The sequence below is a fragment of the Lutzomyia longipalpis genome, chromosome 2 (assembly GCF_024334085.1).
Source record: "Lutzomyia longipalpis isolate SR_M1_2022 chromosome 2, ASM2433408v1".
Classification (NCBI taxonomy): Eukaryota; Metazoa; Arthropoda; class Insecta; order Diptera; family Psychodidae; genus Lutzomyia; species Lutzomyia longipalpis.
The window spans coordinates 11,437,349-11,461,356 of record NC_074708.1 but is presented as its reverse complement, the minus strand read 5'-3'; the positions used below and the strand labels follow the sequence as shown (position 1 = coordinate 11,461,356).

The following is a 24,008-nucleotide window of genomic DNA, read 5'->3' as shown; positions in this document are numbered from 1 at the left end:
ACAAAAGGTTTCCAATTTTGTTGATGTGCACCCCCATAAAATTATATACATTACAATGCAGACTTGGGAATCTGTGTGGAAATTTCTCCCATCGTACCTCCACCGTCATCAGCATCATTATGATTTTTGTTGTATCCCCACATCTTGTGCAATTTACCAAATAGACTTTTCACTCTCTCGCGAAATTTAATTCCAAATTCCAACACACTTTTTTTGGGAGAGGAAATTCTTCCACAAGAAACAAAGAGATTTTATCGCATTTGTTTGGGTTTCTGTAATTTGACTGTGTGTTGGAAGTGGGAGCTGCAGTGGCTACAGCCAACATAGTATACATATCTATTAGGTAAGGTAATTCTTCTATTTTGACATAGAATTAAGAATAGTTGAAGGAATGCATCAGATATAGATAATTAATTGCATCTTAAAAAATAAATTCATGATACCTATTTTAATTAAATATTGCAAAAGCTCTCGCCGTTAAACCACTAAAATGACTGAAGCAAAACATAACTCTCTAATTTCTCTATATGTCTGGTGTGCTAGGTACTTTCCCCTCAATGTCAATTGTAATTAAGAAAGTCAAGCTAAAAGCTCTATGAAAGCTCATGGGAGAGGAATCGTGTATATAATATCAAATCTCACTCAAGAGCACCACTGCGGCACAAATTTCATGAGACCAAAAATAAATGGGAAACGAGGAAAGCAACATGAAATACAATAATAACAAGAAAGAAGTTTTCTTTTTATTTTTCAAACACTCCTGTATTGTATATAACAACCCTCCCCTTCGACTTTTTTTTTCAACACCCCCTTCTCAAACCCTTGAAGGAATGTGTGTCTCAACAGGGGTTTTGGCGATGGGTGGGAATGGGGGCGAGAGAAGTGTGAAAAAAAGGGCTGAAATATCTGAAACTCACGTCTTATAAATCAATTCTTTCGCTGCTGTGTCGAGTTCATTTATCATCAAAAGTAGTTTGTTAAGGCGCAAAAATTTCAAACAGAGAGCCTCAAAAGTGGAAGAAAAAATCCATTTGTTCCCTTCAAGCCTATACAACAGAGTACGTATAGATGGGAACCAAGAATGGCTTAAGGAGAAAATCCTAAAAAAAAGGGGGTAGATTTGTGAGAAAGTAAAAAAAAACAAAAATACTCACCGTGTCGCTCCTTCTCCAGGGGATGCTTCCCATGGGCCTCCTCCACGTAGACACCCAGCACGGCAATTTGGCAGAGGACAAAGCGCGCAATCCGTGAAAAGCTGATTTTCATTTTTAATTACAATGTGTCGTGATAGATTGTGATTTTGATTTATCAGTTGAATTTGCTTCGGTAGTTTTTTTTATGTATGATGAATTATATTTTTATATTATTTTATTATACGATATGGCAGCACATGTACCACACGCCAAAAAAAATCACTCTCCCACACTCCAGTCACCCACTGTGGGTCCGTTTTTGACGATTGTGGTACCACCAACTCATATAAAATGCCTTTTTATTGCAATAATTCCCGAAACTACGTGATAAATTTGCGTTTAATTGAATTTTTGCCGAAGCACAGTATTGAAATTATTGTTACTATTTTATTTCACTATAGTGTTTGCGATATTTTACAGCATATATACCTCTCTCACGGGCTAATTATTATTATCAGTTTGGCCACATTAAATAGATTTTCACTCACTTCAATTTACAACCCCCGCGATTGGGTGCAGCGGTTTCACCACATCGCTTATAATTCAATCAATTTTGCCATATCGAGAGCGGTCGTTAATAATATGTGACTAGAATATTGGGTAGATGTTAAAAATTGCACTCAATTTCCACCAAAAAAATGAGCTATTGGCCAAAAGGAAATATATTTTTTAGAAAAAAATTGCAATTCATTTAAAGTTAGAAGAGCGAGCTGGAATATTAATGTGACCTGTATCAACTTTCAGGTCTACCTGATTTAATAATAAATTACGTATTGCCTATATATTTTATTTAAATCTGCCTTACAACAAAGCTCCACCTTTCGAGAAAGCGTGACTTAACCCACATTTACATATAATTTGTAAAAGAAATGTAAATGAATAAGAAGAAGATCTATGTTAAAAGAAAAGCTTTGATTGGCTGATAAATTCGCGTAATGCATTTTCATTGGTTACTGTACGGTTGCATACAGGAACCTCAATGCAAGGTTTATTTGAATAGTGTATAATTCGGTTTAAATGTTCATTTTCACAAGTATGCAAGAACAGAAGAAGAAAATAGCAAAAGGAAAATTATTATATAGCCGCCATGGCTCACACTTCTAATATTTTGCAGAATAGTATATAGGTCACGGAATTCCCCCAGGCTGCCAGAGGCCTATATGGCTGCATCTAATTTAGACAGGGAAAAAAGGTAAAAACAATTTGCGCCATGACAATTAAATAATGTCACAATATCCCCATAAATAATATCCATTCCTATATGACTAAAATTAATTTTATTAATTTATCCTTGCAATTTATCTGGTACATTCCGTCGCAACATTGGGCCGTAATCGATTCCGCTCTCAGTGGTGTTGACTCTTTCACGTGCCATTTCAGAGGACACCCCCAATGGGAAAGTTGGTATGGGGTACACATTTTTGATTTATGATTTCCGAACTTTGTGAATTAATCACTTTTTGATTTGGGACACGATTTCAACGGGAGCTTTAATGTGTATGTGTGTGTTGGGGGTGGCAAAATTGTATATTTACGTGCCTTCGAAGCATGTTTGTATTTATAACATCAAAATTATGTCTTCTCACACCTCAAGGCGTCTCCACCTCCGCCCCCTACTCAAGAAAATACCAAAGTGGTGAAGGCAATTTGCTCTTGTCCACTCATTCCCCATTCACACACCGGTTGGTGAGAAGAGGGTGAGTGGGAAAGGGGGGTGTATGTGTGGTCTAGAGGCACGACACCTTTTGATGTGACTATAATTTGTGTATATTACATCATAACGTACACCCCCATACGTCCTCCTTATGCTCACCCCCTCACAATCAGACGCAACTTCGACCCAAAATACCGGTCAAAATTTTCGGGCAAATGTTTACAATTCCTGCTTAACAGGCTAGGTTGGGATTTTGCACGTGACAGGTGAGAGGACTCAAGTGGAAGACCAACTTTCCAATATAATGGCAAAAACGTCCCCACTTTTTTTCCTATAGGTACCTACCTAAAATGTCGTCATGCTTGATAAAAATCCATGTAGCGCGGTAGGTGGAAAATTACACCCCCTTTTAGCTCATGAATGAGCTCAATGAGGGAGATCGAGAAGAAATCAACGGAGTTCCACTGATGAGGTTACACACTGGGTGGGTGACGTGGGGGAGGGATTTGAAGAAAATTTTCCCCAGAGCAAAAACACTCAGCGTGGGGGTGGGTTCAACTTTTTCCACATATACGTGACGCACTCTTAACTCAATTTTCGTCTGTGAAGAAAATTCAAGATATTTCCCAAACTTGAACCGCAATCCTCATTATAAATCCGAGCTTTTGGCAATGAAGCTCGGAATTTGGAATTATTTAATACGTGCTCCCACACACATGATACCAAAAGGAGAATTTAGCGAGAGCTATACAGCATTTGCAATTGAAAATTCTCAACCTCATTCACCGCATTAGGAGCTCAAAGAAATGAATCATTCCATCATCGGGTAGCAGTTAAAGTCACACGGGATCACCGTAAAATATACCTATGTATACATATATAATGCTATATATAGGATTTTCCAAAAACTCATTTATCTCAGTGGGAAAATCTCGGAAAATGTCTCAAGACAAACTTCCACCAAATTAAAGCTTTTGCAGAATGATTTAGTGCACAGTGAATTTTGGTCCTCACACAATATTTCACTTTATATTACCGAATCCTCTAACATGCAGAGCTTAATTTAAGTTGGTCCAAACTACTCTCGTCTGCTTTTGCTGCAGTTAAAACAAACACATACACACACATGAATTTTGTAAAATTTGTGTAATACCCATGCCATTAACAGAAGCGAGATTAAGTGGAGAAATATTGTTAAATTAATACATAAATATTGGACACTAAACTTGCAACTGTGGCCAATATTAGTTTTACAAATTTAACATCATTCTCCTCAGGCATAATAGAAACCTTTTCATTAATAATTAGCTCCAGAAAAACATTAAAGTACGCGAAGATGTTTTTTTTTTGCAATTTATTTTTCATTGTACCTATATAAGAAAGCTTTTGCGAAGCTTTTAAGTTCTTGAGACAATATGGTGGGAAAGATAGCGACTGAAAACATTTTAATAATTGAATAGAAGAAAATGTTATTTTCCTCTTCTTAAGTTAATGTTTAGGATTATGTATATTCTCTAATATTTTAGATGCTACATTTTCTATCAGAATTTGGGTTGGTTTTTATCCAAGTTTTAATCTTTTATAAACATTATTTTTTAATATAAAATACGAAATTATATATTAGATAATTTTAGCTTAGATAACTATTTCATTTATTACAAATTTCTTATGCCGTTATTAATATTTTCAAAAACTTTTACTTCTCAAATAATCTTGTTAGAAACTTGGTTTTAAATCAATCAAAAAATTAAGAGAAAAAAAACTAGAAAAGTGACTTTTTACGAAATTGAAAGAATTTTTGAAGCCATAGAGTTTGAATAAACCAGGAGTTTCAAAAAGTGATTGAAGTTGTAAAAATTCAGCATAACCTTTTAAATAAGTGTATGTACTTTAATGTTACATATATTTTAGTATAAGGAAAATTGAGGTGAAAAACTGTCACCGTTAAAAGCATAATTACTAAAATTGACCAAATTTTGGCATTATTCTTTCTTAAAGAACCGATATCTCAAAAAATTTCTGAGAAACTTCTCGACAAGAGAATATTTCTTTTAAGATAAAATACTAAGAAAATCTCCTGAATGTATATAGTTAATATGTACATATTTATCGACCATGTCCTGTTGTCGATAGACCCCACAAATGCCGAAATCTTAATATAGACGTACCACAAAATCATTAATCAGGCACCTTTTTTTCCTCCAGATTCCACTCTGGGTGTACTCGTGAAGAGTGTGTGTACAAACAGAATTTTTGCCCTGATCCCTGAGTTTTTTTTTGTCCATTTCTTCTGGGGCTTCTCCCCATTTTATATGACCGTTGTTTGCCGGACGCTATATCATCGTTGGTTTGATCCCGTGTGCTGGAAGGAAGTGCGTGGTGAGGCAAAAGTTGCCCAATATTCATGTGAGTTTCTTCTTTTATATCGGCACACACATCACCATAAAATGGGGCAGTCGATCGAGGAGGGTTGGTGAATTGTTGGGGGGAGGGTAGCACGAACATAGAGGGATGGTGGCTAAGAATACCACCGGTGGGACGACAGTGATAAGAAGTTCATACGTAGGTGCAAGCAGCAAAAAAACGAACGTAGCGACCATAGAGGGATGAACAGGAGGATCCAATCGTGAATGGGAAAACTTTTCTCTCGTCTTTTTCACTTCTTTTTCCCCCAAACATTTTGGGCCTTCTCATGTTGTGTGTATATTGGGGCATTCCTCGTATTTTTTGGAGGGACATTTTGAAAGAGGAGCAATACGGATAAAAGTTTAAATCACAACTAGAAAGGCAGTTTTGGATGTAAGTCATTCAATGAATGGGCAAAGAATACAATTTCTTGTCCTTTTTTTGCACCTTAACGCGTCCTCTTCCCCATGGAAAGATTGCCTTGTTGTGTCACATCCTCACAAAAAGCCATTCTCGCATTCTGTGGAGGTATTTATTGGAGAAAATTGGAGAATCAACTCATGTTACAATTCGTATATTTCATTTCACCTACCCCAAGGTGGAAGAAAAAAATCAAATAGAAAGCAAAGAAAATCTTCAACTCTCATCCAAAAGGCAACCTCACCGCGTGTACGTGGAGCTCAAGTAGAGGGATTCCTTTCGGGTTTCTCTTCCGAAATGCATGGAAAATTTACGTATGTATGAAGGAAAAAAAAAAGAAAAATGGAGATAGGGAATATACCTTCTATGCGATAGAGACAATATAACATGACAGATATGTTGCGGAAGTTCCCAATTTCAATAAATTGCTTGATTTTGAAACGATCAAAAATATATGGTATGCTATGTATAGACAAGTTGAGAGTATTTTCTCTCAAGAGTCCCATTTCTTCCTTGCATTATCTTCTCGTTTCCCTTCTGTGCTACCACCCCCCTCATTCTATTTCCATTGAATTTTCTCATTTTTCACCACCCCTCTTGTGACTTTTGTCTCTCAATTCCGCATCAGGGAATTTTGTGATTTTTCCACATTGATTGGAGAAATATTCATGCAGAATAATGAGATCAGTGTTGCGGGAAGATTATGACCAATTAATTCGTTCCTTTCGTTCTTTACATTTCGCATTGTGTTTGCCTAAAAGATCCAAAATGACTACACCAAAAGCTTAAAATCATTTTGGAAGATTATGTGAAAATAAATGGAAAACAAGGCAGATAAATTGTGAGAATATGACGTATTAGAGCTTTTGTTAAATGCGGAAATGGGATAAGTCTAATCTAGAGACTTTCAGAGACATTTTATATACATTTACGTTTAGCTACAAATCGGAGTTTTAAAGATCTTTTGAGAATAGCAAAGAGCACACTAAAGGAAATCTTATTTTTTATTCTTTTCGTAAATGTGACTTTCTTTAAAAAAAATAATGAATAAAAAGCTCGAAAACGAGATTACATAATCTTATTAGAACTGGGAGCTTTTATGAGTCGAACTTACTTCGTTTTATGTAGATTTAGATCGGATTTAATAAAATAAAACTTAATTCAAATAAACTAAAGTTATGTAAACTTTTTTTTTTAAATAAATAAAAATATTTAAAAAAAAAACTATAAAATGAGACTTTTAATTATATTCAGAAATTTAAATCCAATTTTAAATTCATATTTTAGCTCTAAAATTATTTATTTATCTGTCAAAATAATTATAATTATTTTTTCAAATCTTTTCTATGATTTACGTTAACTTCTATAGAACAAAATGTTCAAAAGAAAGATAGAATAAAACCTAATCCAAATATGTATTGCAATGTTTTATTTAAAACAAATCTTTTATTTACTACAATTTTTCATATTTTATTTTGATTCTAATTTTCGCAATTTTTGACTTCAATTTTTTAATGAATGAAAATTTTAGAGATCCAGAAAAAAGATAAAAATAAATTGAAATTACTTCAATGAATGATCCTTAATCCTAAAAATCTTTTTTTTTTACTTTCTTTTGAAACTTACGGGTTTAACTAAAAATTTGACTTAAATTTTTCATTTTAATTCCAATATTTCTCTTTGACAATTTCCTCCATTTAGGTACTTTAATGCTATCTCTCAATTACCCTAATTGAACGTGAGCTGAGCACCAATCTTAAAATTAATCAATTGTGATCAAAGAGATAAATTTCACAAAGAAAAGTCTTTCTATCGTTCACAACTAGTTCCATGCAGAGACCCTTAAAAGCCATTTTCGCTATTCTACAGAGCTGTGCAACATAAAAATTTCACTGAAGAACTTTTGCAAAGAGGAAACTGTGAAAGAAATACAGAGTAAAGTGGGGAAAAAATTGAACTAGCTATCGATATGAATTCGCTTTTTGGGAAAATAGCAGCTAAAGCACATTTATCACGTGTGTAGCATACTGTAAGGAATTCCATGTAGGAGCTATTTTAAGTAATACGGTTGATTTATCGCAAATAAATATTTTGGTGAGAATATTATTATCTCTCACTCTCACACAATTTCCAAACTAATTTCGATTATATTTCACCTCTCAGCTCTTTTATCAAATTTTCCTATCAATGACGTCACACCACCCGCAATTGTCCCGGCTTTTGGACACTCTCTCAATTCTGCTCGTGTAACGTAGTAACTAACATTAGGGGAGAGCGGGGTTAAAAAAGTCACTTAAGGGTTTAGAAAAAGCTCAAAATATCATATTTCCCAAACAGATAAAGCGAAATGTATTGCTCAATTCTTTAGGAAATTTACTGCCCTACAACTCTTTCTCAGATCATTTTGTTCTATCTAGCTAGGAAATATGATATTTTAAGCTTTTTCCAAACCCTTAAGTGACTTTATTAGCCCCGCCCTCCCCTATAATGTTTATATCAGATGGGTGGCAATCGGCCCCAATTCATATGTGTATTATAAATTTATAATTATGTTGATGAAGTTCATTTATCCTGATCAGAGTACATATTAAAATTTATTGTATTATTCAGCACAGGGAACACGCTCTGCATTAAAGTCCACCAACTCACCCCCTCTCTACACTGTTAATCACCCAAACTTAATTGTTGGATATATCCACCCCAAGCCCTGTGTTGTGTATGCAATTGGGGTAGGACCGCGTGCTTCATATGCAAAGGGAGAAAGAGAGAGAGAGAGGGCCAAAAAAAGCTCAAGCTGGGGGAATTACATTGACGCGTGAGATCCCCGCATGAATACATAGAGAATTGCAATAAAGCACTGGCAGCCACAAATTCCATCACGGTGCTCCTTTTTGTGCCACCACTTGTGACAATTGCTCCTGGATGGAGGGCCACCGCAGGGAGGGTGGAAAAAAAAACTCACAGAGGAAAATGTGGAGAGACCAAACTCTCCGCTGCTATATAGCTCACAAACACTATATATGGGGTAGATGGTGGAAATTAAGTGGGCAGTCTTTGACATAAATTTTCCCGCAAAAAGCAACTTCACTTTCCACAGACGAGAGAAAATTGTATTATGTTCTTCACTTCCCTATTACTCTTGTTTTTCGGACATGGTATAGTTCTCTCCCCCCGAAAAGTGGAAGAAGAACACAAGGAACTTGCCCCGCAAAAAAAAAATTGGAAGAATGAGTACACACCTTCGCACGGACTTCACGTGGAAATAAACTTCACACGGGGTGGTCCAAGTTATAAATTCGAATAGCAATTAACACAATTTTCCGTTCGTGAATTTTTCTACTTTATCAATTTGTGTTCTCGGCGATTTTTTCTTCTCAAACACAAAATATATTGAAATGGCTTTCAACTGCCTCCCAGAGCTAGGCTCTCACACTGGAGCCATGTATATAGCTTGGGTTCCTCTCATAAGGAGGATGATGCACACAGAAGTTCTCGTGACTGTTCCACTGGTAGTTCTCAATCACACAGGGATTAACCCACACACGATTCCGCGAGGCACACTCACGCGTGAGCATAGGTTGGCGGTCGGACGAGGACTAAAGTGGTATCGTGCGACGAGAGATTTCCACCTTGTTCCTTCAGTTCTGCTCCACACCACGCTATACCAATTTTCCTGTGGCCCGAGAGAAATTCCCACAGTACTCTCATAGAAATTCTCTCCTCGTGTGCTCTTGCTCTGCGTACACCGTTTTGCCTTCGCAAGGGGAAATTTTCCTTTAACAGTGTACATTTCGAGGGGTAGATTGTTCGCACCCCTTGTACACTGTCATTTGCACCCTCTGGTGCATTTTACGGTGTATGGAGAATTGTCGTTCGAAAAGGGGAAGACGACCGTGCAATGTACACTGTTCAGCATCAAACTGAGGATGATGACAGTGTACTCGAAGGGGTGGTGCTGGAAATTCTGTACACTGTCATTGCTCACAGAACATTTACAAGGGGAAAGTTGAACTCTTGTTGGGCAGAAGTGAATGAAGAAAGAGGGGTGGTAATACCACCGTGGTATGCTGAAGGGGCTGTTATGCTAAAAGGAATGAATTTCTCTTCTGACAATTGATTTATATACCTTTGTGTTTTTTGAATTAAAATCATTAACTTATCGAATGAGGGAGGAATAATTGTTATTGATTTTATCATGCATAGTAATTTTTTTTTAAATTAAAATTAATTATTATTTTTTTTAGGGTGTGCTTTTTTATGTATTATGCTTACTCACAAAAAATATAGGTATACCTATTTTTTTACTATATTCTTGGAATATTTTAAACATTTTTAATCGTAGAAAAAAATCCACACATACCGTTGAAGAATCCATTACTATATGACTTTTATGCTATATAGCGACGTTTCGACTTTCTTACTGTCTATATTTTATTTTTACGAAAATAATTTAAAATTAAATTAAATTGATTTTATGAAAACTCTAGTTGAGCACTAAATTAAAGTTTTTATTCTATTTTATTATTTACGAATACGATTTTACCGACTTTTCAGACCTAAGGAATGAGAAATTCATTCCCAAAACGTCATGAAAATTGGAAAAAATTAATCAAATTCAAAAAGAAGTCATTAAGTTTTTATCCAAATAAGTAAAATGGGCAAAAGAAAATTTCCCACATTTTCCCTTTTATTTTAAGAATGAAAATTCTCCTCTCACACCCTCAGTTTTGATACAAAAGAGAAAGAAGGCATATTTAGGCCGATAAAACGGGGTAGTTGAACCCTCGGAAGTGGCTTAAGTACCAACCGGTGATGTACCGGAACATGTGTATGGTGTGTCGTCCGCTATTAATCGTTAATACGAAATGATGCCAAAAAAGGTGCAAGAAGGGCAAATGATGATTCCTCTCATGACTTCACATTGTAACCCACCACTGCAGGGGCAACATTTTGGGGTCAAAAAAAGAAGCGGGAGAGTCGTATAAATTTTACAACTTGTTATCAACTGACCATCTTCAATTGAGAGAACTTTACAGCATTCACCACTTCTTTGTTCGTGGTCCTCCGTGGAAATGTGCGAGGGTTTTTTTTTGATAACCTCGTCACCGCATTTATCTCACATCGTTTCCTTCCTTGTTTTATTACCTCTTCACCCGTATGTCCTCTTTGTTAAACCACTTCACGCATTTTTTTTATTATTTTATTAACCAAACCACAAGAGTGATGATGTGTGAGAAAATTTATTCATCTTCCTGTGAACATTTCACTGCGGTGAGAGGAATTTTCTTCTTCTTTTTTGGTACCTACTCTGAAAGTGTAGAGGTTAGTAGTATGAAGAGAAAGTTTGAAGGAGTTTTGCAAGTTTACATACACACAGGTAGTTGTAGTACAAAGTTTTAAAATTTAGAGGACACATTGAAGGAAATTTTTCTTTTTCTTCCTTGTCCACCTTGTCAGAACTCTATGATTCTTTTTTTTTTTGACAAAGTTGCTCATAAATTTTTTATTTGAGACTTGAATTTATGATTTATTTTTCTTATGTTGCTGAAGGGAAGTAGTTTATTTCCTAAATATTTAACTAAAATGCAGAGATTTAGAGAATGTTTTTTTTATGATTCTTATATTTTAATATAAGCTTTTGAGCTTTTAAGCTTTCCCTCTTTCCTTAAATTCTAAATTTTTTTTTTTTCATTTCTTTTAATATTTCGAAAAATATTAGTTTTTTAATATATTTCTTTGAAGTTAAGAATCAATATATTGACGAATTAAATAATAAATTTTATTACCTACAAATTTTACTGCATAAAAATTGAAAAATAAAAATTTTTCAATGAAAATTCAAAAATATATTATAGATAAAAATATTTTTAAGCATAATCCACAATTTTTCTAAGAAGCCAAGAAGTATAAAAATGCAATAAAATTTATCGACTCCCCCACATGCAATCCAATCGCATCTCTTCGGCAATCATTCATTTTTCTCTTAGCTTAGCTTTCCTCCCGGGAACTGATACCATATCATAATTGAAAATGGTTTGGCTGAAAAATGATTTTCACATCGTGAGAGCGGTTCATTCGCTGGAGTTGATTTTAAAAAATTGATTTCCTCCACTCACTTTCATCCCTGCCATCCCTTTTTTTCTCCCCCAAAGCGCTCATCTCTCCAAGCCATTTTTGGGGGCAACATGGATTGGTGTGTGTGTATGTGGCTCCACTGGCTCCAGCACATAAAGTAGCCCTCTTGATTTTCACCCACATCTCTCCCTCGCCATCTTCATTCCTCTATGGAATCCCTTTCTCCTTCCCAGCTCCATTAGGTGATTTATGTTTCCCGTCCGCCACACTATCAGTTCCCTATCTCGTGCCGTCTTTGGTGCAGCAGTTCAATATTTGAAGCCACAATGGACCGATGGACAAGCTATTCTTTCATCGCCAGCATCTTCTAAGGGTCAACTCTGGTATTGGGTGTGTTGCAACAAAGGAAGCAACAGAGAATGCACTCGGTGTCGAGGATGTTGCACTGCACCGGGGGGAAAAGGAGTTAGAAAACTCAATTGTTGCCCCCTACATTGGGAGTGTTTGTATGTAGCTTTTCATCAATTTTAACCGGCTCCAACCCATTGTCGCACACATCTCAATCGAATGAAGAAATCTTAAACATTCTTCACATTCTCTACTAGTGAATTGCGATAGTCAATAGGAGAATTAAAGGGTTGAAAGTAATTAGAAAAAAAAACTATGTAGGGTAACTGCTAAGCTATGTATTGATTTTATCATTACAAAGGGATTTTGTTCCTTTATATCAAAATTTAAAAAAAAAACCGTCTTTAACCCTTTATCTCATTCAGTTTAGCCAATATTGCAAAGATATAAAATAAAATCAACGATTTACAATTGTTTTTCAAGAAAAACTTCAAGAAAATTCGGGAAATTCAATACAAAATCTTGATAAATGATAAATTTATCACTCGCTACAAGAAGTCACTAAAAGCTCTTGTACTACGGAAGAGCCTTCGTGGAAATCATTTAACATTGAGCAAGCATGTATATTTATTTTTATTTACAAGAACACTCCACGAGACACTCAAATAAATCTCCACGCTGTTCACAATTGTTTCATTTGATTAAGTACGATCAGTGGCCATTAATATCCTACCATCCCATCCCTCACTTCTCTCTCTCTCTCACTGCTTTTCTCTATAAAATGTTACAAGGGGGTGGCTTTGAGAGGGTGAGTATTGCGTGAGCGTAAAAAAAAATGTTCCCGCTGGGGGGTGTATACGGATGTTGACTTGGCGAATCGTTGAGTTTTTAATGGACCACAAACGAATGAGATTGATTGGCGAACCCCATCCCCCATTGGCAGCGATAATGATTTCGAGGCACGGAGAAAGCAATTTTCAATATTGGACTAAATCGCTTGTGCTTTATTTCAAATATCCACAATATTTGCACGCACCAGTCCCAATTGAGCCAATTTTTGCCCATCCAGCTGATACGCCAGCACTGATTCCGGGTGAGTGAGTCCCAAACACACGATGGAGACCCCCAAGTGTATTTATAAGACATTTTCCACCCCCACATCTCTCTGTTTCTCTTTTTTTTTCCTTCCTCCTCTTGGGAATAAAAACTTCTTTATCACACTTTCCGCACACACACACTCCTCGGTCCAATGTCACACAAGGCTCACACCATGCATCCTCTCTGGGGGCATCTACTATACCTACTATGTGTGTGCAAAAGGAGATGAGAAGTCCCACTGTGGGTGGAGGAGAAGGACCCTAGTGGTGGATGGAGTTCTTCGTATAACAAAGATTTCCATGAGATTGATTCGCGCCAATTCATTGACTCCATCGCACAACCTTCCGAGACAATTTTCTCATAAATGGTAATCTAGCTTCCGCAACACACGCAATGGGGATACTCATTAGGGATGATAATACAGCGAAATTACCTTCAACTCAATATTATATACCTAAATGAAAGTGACGATATTTGCCACACAAAGACCAATGAGGCATTTCCCCCAGAAGAAAATTAAAAGAAAAAATATTTGAGGTAATAAAGCCTCAATAATGGCTCTATTCTACGAAATTTTATCTCATTATGCAGATAATCAATGTTATAGATATAATGCGTGGGATTTCAGATGAAGCTTTTATATGTACATTTTTCAACATTTTTTTTTGGAAACGTATTTATTGTATAAATTAATGCACACAATGTTGTTATTTTTCTGAAGTTAAACATTTAAATGCTGGCAAGGGAACATTGCATTTTATCTAGAACGTAATAGGGTTCAGCCCATCAGAAAAGTTTCTTTTAAATATAAAATAAACTTGTGCCAAATAATAGAACCGAAAGTTTCAATAGAAATGTATTGAAATAATATTTTTTTCACATGTTGTTCATGTAGAGAGAAATAAAAATAACTTTAATTAATTTCTCGTAAAACTCAGTTTCTTAAAGCTCGTCTTTATATTTTTAAGAAACTATCCTGAAATGATGAACCACATCCTTTTTTTTTGATAAAATATAATGTGCCCTTGTGAGCATAAAAGCTCTTTAATTAATACAAAAAAAAAGAACTTAAAAATAACAAATATAATTTGTAAAACATCAAATTCTGCTTATGGTAATTTTATTGCATGGTTTTGAATTAAATGTCGGCACGAAACAAATCTCAAAAGCAAAATCAAAAAAACTCTTTAACCCCCAGGTGAACTCTCCCATTTTCATTTATTTAAATTCATGCAACCCCTTTCATGGGAACCCTTTTTGTTTTGGTCCAGGTGCTAAAAGTATATCTTTTTCGTGTGCAAAAAAATCTCCACGTGTTTTCCATCCGGTTGGGGTCATTTCAACCACCCTCCCCTCATTTTCGTGATGAACAGGTTGTGCAGAGAGGTCACGGTGGGTGGGATTGCAAGCAACAATCGGGGGTCTGTGTTGGAGTTCTCTCATAAGACATTTGTTGAACATGATTTCTGTATTACTGCAAGCGTTCACTGGGAAAGTGGTTGTGTGGTAGAGGGGAGGGAATGTGGGGGGTGAACATGAAGCGCAAATGGACAAGCAAGTATTGCAATTTCCTCTAGAAAAATTGCTTCACCAACCCAACGTCATTCTTCTTCTGCAAAGGTTCCATCGTGGTGCGTAGTGAAGTATTAGAGAGAGAGAGAGAAAACAAGAAAAAGGATGAGAAGGAAATTTCTCTTTGCACTATCATCCCTTCTGGCAAAATGATGCAGCAGCTCTATTTCAATGATGATACAGAGGAATTTACGCAAGAACTCCTTAAGGGGTATTTTGATGGTGCATCCACACTGTATCCGTTCGATTTTGCTTTCCAATTTGACAAAGGTTAAATATGCTAAAGTTGTTTCTTTTGCTTTTTCTCCCTCTCTCTTCGTTTTGGAAATCAAAACAATTTCTCTGGAAAGACTCCAACAAAGCTTTTCGAAATGATGCTAAATACGATGTTTCTCCATATTCTTTGAAGGAATATTCAGCTCATTTACATGAATTTCCTTACTAAAACTCCTTCTGATCTGTGGAGAAGGTTTGAAAGCTTCTTAAGCAATGTCCCCAAGCACAAATATATGTATACTATGAAGGAAAACTCTTTTAAATAAATTTTCGTCTATATTTTTGGTAGCTTTGGGAAAGGTTTTTTTTTACAAAAAAGTAGTTTATGAAAAAAGAATGATAAATGACCGAAAAGAATTTTCAATTGTAATTTTCCTCTTCACTCCATTGAAATGATGACGAATCTCTCTCTCTGCTACCCGCATATTCCCCTTAAATCATTAAAATCCTCCACGTTCCCTTGGAAATTCTCCGCCAAAAAGAAAGCAAAAAGCCATCCCACCTTATGAATTATTAATCCGTAATATTATCTCGTGTCGCGAATTTTTCTTCTGACGAATTCTTCAGCTAGAAAAAATATTAAATTCCTCACTATATATAGTTTTTTTTTATTTCAACCGTAAGACACGGAATTTTTACGTATATGACGATGAAGATGATATCAGTAAAGATTTTTCCTACTTTATAAGAAAAAAAAACAGGGAAATGAATCAAATTTTCGCTACTTCATTAGATTTTGTGTAGATAAATTAGAAGAGGGGAAAATAGAAATTCTTGTGAGGAAAAAAATTTATAGGAAAATTGCTGCATCTCTGTCGTGTCGAAGCAATTTACTTTCTTGCACATTCATCTTGTCGTCTGACATTCAATTCAGGACCTCTGTGTGCATTTTAAATCAAGTCTCCTCCATCCCTCCTATCCTTCGACGGAGCCATTCACTGCGTCACCCACTAAAAGAGCTAAAAATATGTCTGCAACTGCATATGTTGCATCATTGTTATATGGTTCTCCGGTAGACGTGCATTCTTTTGAACGTAACAATGTCTTTTTGTGACATAAAAAGAGTAACTGTAGGCTTGCGTTTTATGCGGCGCGATGTATGAAAAGGTATATGAGTTGAGGCTCAAACAATGCCTCCAATAAGTTCCTTTAAAATCCCAATTAGGATTGGAATAAATTGAGCTGATGTAGCTGCTACATTTTGAGTATATTAAATAAGCTTTTTTAAGAGGATAAATTAGCTTCGGAAAATTCTTGTTCTTAAAATAATTTGCTTGGAAGCTTTTTTGTGCATCATGATGATTCTTCTCAAACAAAATCTACATATAGCGGAGTTGCGGAAAGGCGTGGGCTAACCTTGAGGTGCATCATGAGAAAAGGAATCCTCTCCCGGGGAAAATGTGTGCGATGTGTTGATAAAAGAGGTAGAGCACTCCTTCTTTTTGCAGGGATGATAGACTTTTGTGTGCATGTTGTATCATATTTTTGTATGCACGAATTCATCAAATAGCAGAGAGAAAAGACGCTGAAGCTCACAAAAACCCAAAACCTTTGTTCATCTACCGCACATTCTCGTGCAATTCTATCCTCTCCATAAGACGGGTCTCCAAGCTACCATCCACCCCCTCGTATTCACTCTCTCTCTCTCTCACTACACAGAAATCCACCCACTTGGGATCCTCAAGTAGCGCATACTTTTCAATTTTCCACAATACCTTCGCCATCTTTCCCCGGAGAAGACTCACAGAGGAGCTTCTGGGGGTGCATCTCGTCGGTTCTATTGTATGAATTTAGCTATGAAGAAGGATAAGTTTCATACCACCCCCACCCCCACCCCCCACAAGCCACCTATTCGCGCTGGTGGATTCATAGCGCTCCTCAGCCATCGCTCACTTCACGTTTGATTGATTCGGGATTCAAATTTCTATTCATCAGTCATCGAGTCGCTCCTCGTGTTCAATTCCACGTGGAACAATGCCTTGTGAGTGGCGTTCTTTCTGACTCTCGAGAACGCATCTTCACCATCTCTCACAACTGCCACTTGGATGATCTGCACAGACAAGGATATGAGGACGCTATAGGACTATACCACACGGAGTAGGTATCACATTTTCCCTTTTGACAAGCACTCCTCTCTCTGGCAACGTAAAAGAGGGGCTCAAATGTGTAGAAAATTTAAAGTTTATATCTTTACGTGATAAGTAAATTTCTTTTTTAAATAAAAAAAGAGAAAATTATTATATTTTTTTCAATAATTTTTATTTAAAGAATTATAACTAATGAGTTTATTCGTTTCACAATGAAAAAAAAACTTGTAAAGTTTAAAAAATGAATTAATAAATAATTTTCCACTGGGATCGACTGGGAAAAATTGGCAAATATTTGTACAAAAATACAAACAATGACGTCACCTTTTTCTTTTTTTGTTGAATTATGAAGTATTAGAAACACACGCAACTAAAGAAATACTTGGTGTTGGCCACGAAGTGGAACACCAACTAATAGTAAATCTGTTTGGGGATTTCGAAATTATTTTCATGAATTGAAAAGACGGATTTTCGGTGATTATTGGATTATTTTTTTTTGTTTTTATACAGGCTTTTTAAATAAAAAAAAATAATGAGGCCGCAATAATGACCGAAACCCCGTCTTTTCAATTCCATAAATATTTTACTATCGAATTCTTCATTATTGTTTCATTTTCGATGCTTTACAATGTTCAGTTGTTTCCTTGAAGATATCTAAGCCTCTGTAATTATTCAAAATTATGAAAAATGTTCAGAAAATGCACAAAAACTAATATTTCAACACAATTGAGCAAAGTGGGTGACAGGAAGTGTCCTTAAAAAATTATAGATACAGAAAATTTACTTGCCCTCTGGAAATTCTGTAGAAATACTGAAAATTCATAACACAACCTGAGTTAATTAGCTCCTATTTCCTTCCCTATTTTTTCAGACCTCATCATTATATTTGAGGGCTTAATTCTGGTAATAATTTAGCTTTAATTTTCTAGTATTCCCCCTTATCAAAGTCCTAAGCTATGTATGTATATGCATTTGGACATAGAGCTTTGGTTAAAGGAAAAATTATTTTTAAACCAAAATTTTATCTGTAATTCTTTGAAATTTTCGCTAATTCTGAATTTAATAGTTAAAGTGTCTTGAAAAGTCAATTCTCAACTAAAATCCTTGAAATTCTGCTTGAGAAGCTTTGCGAGATGTTTTAAAATTCTTCTTCTCGCCGAATTAATCAATATGTACATATAATAATGGGTCGTACAAAAAAGTTGATCTTTGATTTAAAATCTTGATATCTAATATCATGATCTCAAAAAATCGACTTCTAAATATGACCAAAGAATGAAATCTTTCACTCAATTACTTATACTAACATTAAACTTGATATATGACCGAAGTATATGGTTTATTTGCCACAAACAATCAAACAGACAGGCATCCTTTTTTTTTAGCAAATCTGGATTAAAGTCAACCATTCAATTAAATGTAATTGAATAAACTAATTTTCTCAATTACCATAAAATTTTCACAATTTTCCGCATTTTATGGTGATAAAATTCCATGAAAATGCTTCTCTTATAGAAGAAGGGATAATATTTAAATTAACCGTATAGATGTTGTAGCACTGATTTATTGAATATGGGGGCTGAAAGTTATGTCATCGGGTTCTTCTCCTATGTATGTATGTAATAACAAAACATGCTTCTTCGGTGGAACTTAATAAACAACTTCAGCACCCACAACTTGCTGCTGTAATTGAAGACAGAACGCTCAAAGTTGCAAGACAAATAGTTTGTATGTTGTATGTGCGCGCAAACAAAACTCTCAAACGATAAATTGTACCAAAAGGAGGGTTCCTCTTTAAAATAGTTTGAGGGATGGGTCTCTCTGAAGAAGCTCTAACCCGTTATAGTGGGTGCAAATTATCTAAGGAGGGGGGTAGCGTCTTCGTGCCCTGTTGAGAAATTCTAATGCGAGTGGCAAAGTCAAAGTTGCAAGGTCAACGCCAAAATGAAATACATCCCATCGATCGACAGTAAATTGCACGAAGTGGTTTTCCGGATCAGGGAGTCGAGCGATGAGCACCCTGTTGTGCGGGGGTGGGCGCGAAAGGGAAACGATACAAAACCACACGCCAGGAAATTCAATCACACAAATCTGTCGCTCCCGGATGGTGATGCAGGGGTGTGAGGGAAGGGATGTAGAAGGGGTGGAATAGCCATGTGGGTGGATTTTATTGTCCCAACGGAATCTCGTATAAGGAACGGAAGTGAATAAAAGGATGGGGGGGGGGGCTTTGATTTCCCATGTCAAGAAAAACCCTTCTTTCCCTCACCCACGCGTCATTGACAACACTGCGAGATTTCCACTTTTTCCACGCAATTTTCCAACATGTGTGTGAGTGCAAAATTTTCATCGATGAAATACCCGTCGTTGTGTAAAGGTAAATTCCACCACACAGTGCACTTTTCCCATCTACTTCCGCAACAACCTCCCCCGCCGCCCAATGCAACAACAATGTATCGTAGTGCACACACACGGGATCCATCCTGCAACCCATGGCAATTCAATATCGAGATTAAACTCTATCGTGATTGTTTCAGTCACGAAATCAATTACAATTTAATTTACGGAAGACGACGACATTCAGGGGTTTTTCTTCTTCTAATCAAATTTGTTAATGGAAAATTGATTAACGCTCCTTGTGTCCTCCCGTGCATCTCTCTCTCTCTCTCTCTCCTATCCCGCATCCATCAGCACGATGCGGAGTGATCAACAGACGTGGTACACAGGAGTTATGGTTGGGACCCAAAACTTCATTATCGAAGAATATGTTCTCCTCACCCACACACATCGCTCACAACCCCTTTCAGCCCAAAAGAACTTTTTCGTTTCGTTGGGGAAAAGTAGACATTTGAACTATTATTCTTTGTGATTTAATTCAATTTTTTCGTTTTCAAATAAAACGAATTAAGAGATGATTTTAGGATAATCAGTTAATTAATTTGTATTTATGTGGGAATATAAGAATTTGAAATCAAAATCAAAGTAGAGTACGTACGAACATCAGAGAGAGAGAGCAGACAAGTGCAAATAGAAGCCGTGAAAATCTTGTGACGAAAGAAAATCACCTCATGTACCATCAACCTCTATACCCAATTAAATAAACTATTCTACATTTAATAATTTATATTAATAATTCGTATTTATTCTCCCAAAGAAAAATGAAAAAAAAATTATTTGAAAAAATTGTACAAATTTTATTTAAAAGATTTTTTCAATTAACCTGTTTCACTCATTCATATTTAAAAAAAATATATTTATAACATATTAAAATTTTATTCTAAAAATAGAAATACAGATCTCAAGATAGAGCTAAAAAAAAATCAAAAGAAAATTAATTTAAGGGTTTCCCCTCATAATACACATTCTGTCTGACCCTAATTTTCCACAATTTTTCAGCTAATTTCTTAAAAAAAAACTATGTATTGATTTTTTTCTAGATTTATTCTTTCTTTTTTCCCGATTTAAATCCGGAAAAATATTGAACAATCAAAAGTTTTTCAATACTTGATGACTGAATTAAAATAATCAAAATATCACAATTCAGCTTTTCCTTTATTTATTGATCTCAATTCCACGGAAATTCTACCCCAATACTAAATATAAATTTTCTTCCTCTTTTCCTGGAATAAAATTTCAAAGAAAATAAGTTATATTCAATCACATACTTTTTGCAATTCCAAATAATCAATCTAAATCTTTAAATGCATTTATTTGGCATTTTCTTCAATTTTTTCTCTCTCTTATTTTCTGTCTCTTAGACAGACATTTCTTATTTTCCCTTCTCGTCGCACTCATTGTGATGCAACCGATCGGGTTTTCCACCCCATGCTATATATGCGGATAAATTGGTCAAACGACAAAAGTAATCAAAGTTTCAAAGAGGTATCGCTGTCCGTTTTGACACCTTCATCGCTCTCAGGGAACAATGCGGCATTCAAATTGGGATGGGAATTCCTCACTTTACCAGTGAAAAGTCTCTCGTGGGAATTTTCCAGCAGGCAAAGCAAATTCGGAGGATCCCCAGCAGAATGAATTGAAAACTCCACAAATCGCCTTTCTCCGTTTCTGCTGTTGCACCGCATCACACCCCCCAAACCCCATGAAGAAAGTATTCGGACAATGAGGATACTACGGGGGGATGTTGGCATGGATTGGCCTGGTGCTGTGCAACCTCTATGGTGTCATAGTGCAAATTTTGTCTGTGAGGACTTTGACAAAAGAAATAATTCTCATTTATCAATATTAACGGCTGAATGAGCACCCAATCGTTCTTCTCTGTGTGATTGGGAGCACATATCTATTAAACAAGAGGATTATGGGGTGCCATCATCCATCTGGACTCTTTGGCTTTGGGCATTTGGACCCTCATCATCACATAAAACCCATACTCCATCCCCCCTATTTGCGCCATTTCACGTGGAGGATTCCCACCTGTATTCCCCCCTCACAGATCACCTAACTTAGGCGCCATGATGGTGTGTGAATGCTGCAGCAAATGTGGCCTTGCAGCAATGACGGGAGTATTTTGAATGCGCCTCCAAATCACCTCCCCAAAAATTCCCAACCATGAGTTTGACTATCGGCAGGAACCAAACATTATAGAGACATTTTCTATTCACATTTTATCCTCCACAAAACCCCCTCTTTTCATAATCCAAACCCCGCAATCGGAAGGTGCCCGTTCAAACCAGATGGATTCGCTGAAGCGACACAGATTCTGCAAAACTTTTCTCTCTGATTAGAATTTTCTCTCTGTGCGCCACACTGCACCCCCTGCTGCAACCCCGTTGTCGCACTATTCAGCCCACAAATTCCCAAAACGATTTGATGGGTTTTTCACTTCATCCCCTTCACCCCTTCACCCCTTCACCCCACACCCCTCCATAACCGGGAGGATTTATCAATGGGCAGGGGAACAGTGGAGAAGGGAGGGGAGGTATGATAGGATTCCATGAAAAGCTATTGAATGAAAATTTAACGTATTTAGAGATCAATAGATCTCAATCAAACTATGTATATTTTACCTACTAAGGTAGTAGTTTGTCCAGGCCCCTGGGCAAATGTTTGCTAATCTCACCATGGGCTATGTTCTGTTCACTGTTCTAAGGTAATTGACTTTCTAAAAGAATAGCCAAATAACTATGGAATAGGCTGTACATAAAAAGAATTTCCCAAAGTGTTAAAAATTGAAATATTTATTCAATGATAATTTTTTTCTTTCTTCGAAATAGGAAATTCTAAAAATTCTATAGGTCATTTATTCATTTGTCTCTCAGTCATGTATAATAGTCTTGTCTTCTAACTAATTTTTAAACTCCAAAAGTTACCATGCCTTATACAAACTGAGAAGGAACTTCATTTCATTTTTTATTTTACTTTATTCGCCCAGAATTTGCAGTTTTAAATAATTTTTAATTTAACTCAAAAATCGAAAAAAAGATTTCCAGAACTCTATAAATTCATTGAAGATTTCTCTTTAAAAAAAATGTTACAAAAAAAGAAGACAAAACGTTTTCTTTGGCTTCTTTTGCAATGTATTTATAACAAGGAAAAACAATTAAGTTAATAAAAATTTCGGAAAATAAAATGTTTCACGTTGAAGTCTACATTTGACCCTAAAAACGTGAAAGAGTTACTGAGGTACACACCCATATAAACTTGAATAAGCTCCTTTTAATTACAACTATTTAAAAAAAAATTTTAAATGATTTTTAACTTGAGAAAAGTTACATTTAAAAAACAATCTGTAAATTTAAAAAAAAAAATATGTGAATTTACCTGAAAATATGAAAATACAAACAGAAAAATATTCTTTTTTCCACTTTCTTCTTATTCACATGAGATAACTTTGAGGGGGCGAAGAAGCAAAGGGAATCCCTTCCCATTTATTCGTGCTGCAAATCACGTCGTGCATGAGAGATTGGTGGGATGTGCGCTCCATTTCGTATTATATATTTCTTGCCGGATCATATAAACTTCAAAAGTTCATCGTTAACTTTTTAGATAAAGTGAGACACTCACAATTCCAATCCTTTTTCTTTCAATTCCCCACCCTGTCTCGACTTTCACGGGGCTCCTCTCCTCCTCATGCCCACGTGAAGTTTTTCTCTCTGTCTCTGTCATTGAGAAATATTAATTCGTGATTTATCTGCGTCGAAAGTTTTAGTTTTTTTTCTTGGGTCACTATAGGAGGGGAAGGGGATTGAATTGTAGAAGAAAAGCGAAAATTTTCGAAAATTTCAGAACTAAGTAGTAGTGAAGCGTCCAATTTCAAATAGGACAACATGGCCCAATTCGAACCTGCAAAGGCTTTTTTTAAACTGGAAAAAATTGTATTGAATCCAAATGAATATTCCTAAATTTTAGAAACATGTTTAAGCCCATTTAATGCTCTGAATTAACCCACGTTCCCCTACTTAGACACCATTTTTATTTTTAAAATTGACTTTAACCCTTTAAGGTTCATTGGGTCATACGCCGACCCAAAGGCTCGAGTTTGAAAATGTTCTATTTTGTATAGTTATTTTATGAATATTGAGTCCAAATCAGTACAAGACTATGTCTTTACAATCCCTGATCATTTTATGACCACAGCTGAACATCCCCGTGGACTCACAGGATCAGGAAGGACGAAAAACCGTAAATTTGTGAGTTGAGATTTTTTGCCAAAAATATCTTATTTGAGCTCAAAGGAACCCATAAAAATTAGTTTTAGTTCAATCAACTCGCTAGATTGATCGCAGACCTAAAAGGGTTAAAACAGGACAAAAAAGCTCAAAACTTAAGTTTGCACAAATTCACACCAAGCCATCGTACAGAAAATTAATCCTTTTTGCACCCTCTCAAGCTTCCAATTCCCAGAAAATACTGCAGTTCTAC

At 35.9% G+C, this 24,008-nt stretch overlaps 1 protein-coding gene across 5 annotated transcripts in view; it reads right to left on the bottom strand.

Annotated features, from left to right (window-relative positions):
- Nucleotides 1-9,271, bottom strand: part of LOC129790672 (hemicentin-2) — a 129,192-nt gene extending 119,921 nt beyond the window's left edge. For 2 of the 5 annotated variants that reach the window (XM_055828314.1, XM_055828316.1), the window contains exons 1-2: nucleotides 8,913-9,271; nucleotides 1,155-1,781 (exon numbers count right to left, since the gene is read on the bottom strand). In XM_055828314.1, the coding sequence (XP_055684289.1) occupies nucleotides 1,155-1,266 (112 nt within the window). In that variant the 5' untranslated portion in view covers nucleotides 1,267-1,781; nucleotides 8,913-9,271. Of the gene's footprint in view, nucleotides 1-1,154; nucleotides 1,782-7,829; nucleotides 7,843-8,635 lie in introns of those variants that run through there. The other 3 variants (XM_055828313.1, XM_055828317.1, XM_055828315.1) reach the window with 3 other exon arrangements.
- Between the last annotated feature and the right edge of the window lie 14,737 nt (nucleotides 9,272-24,008).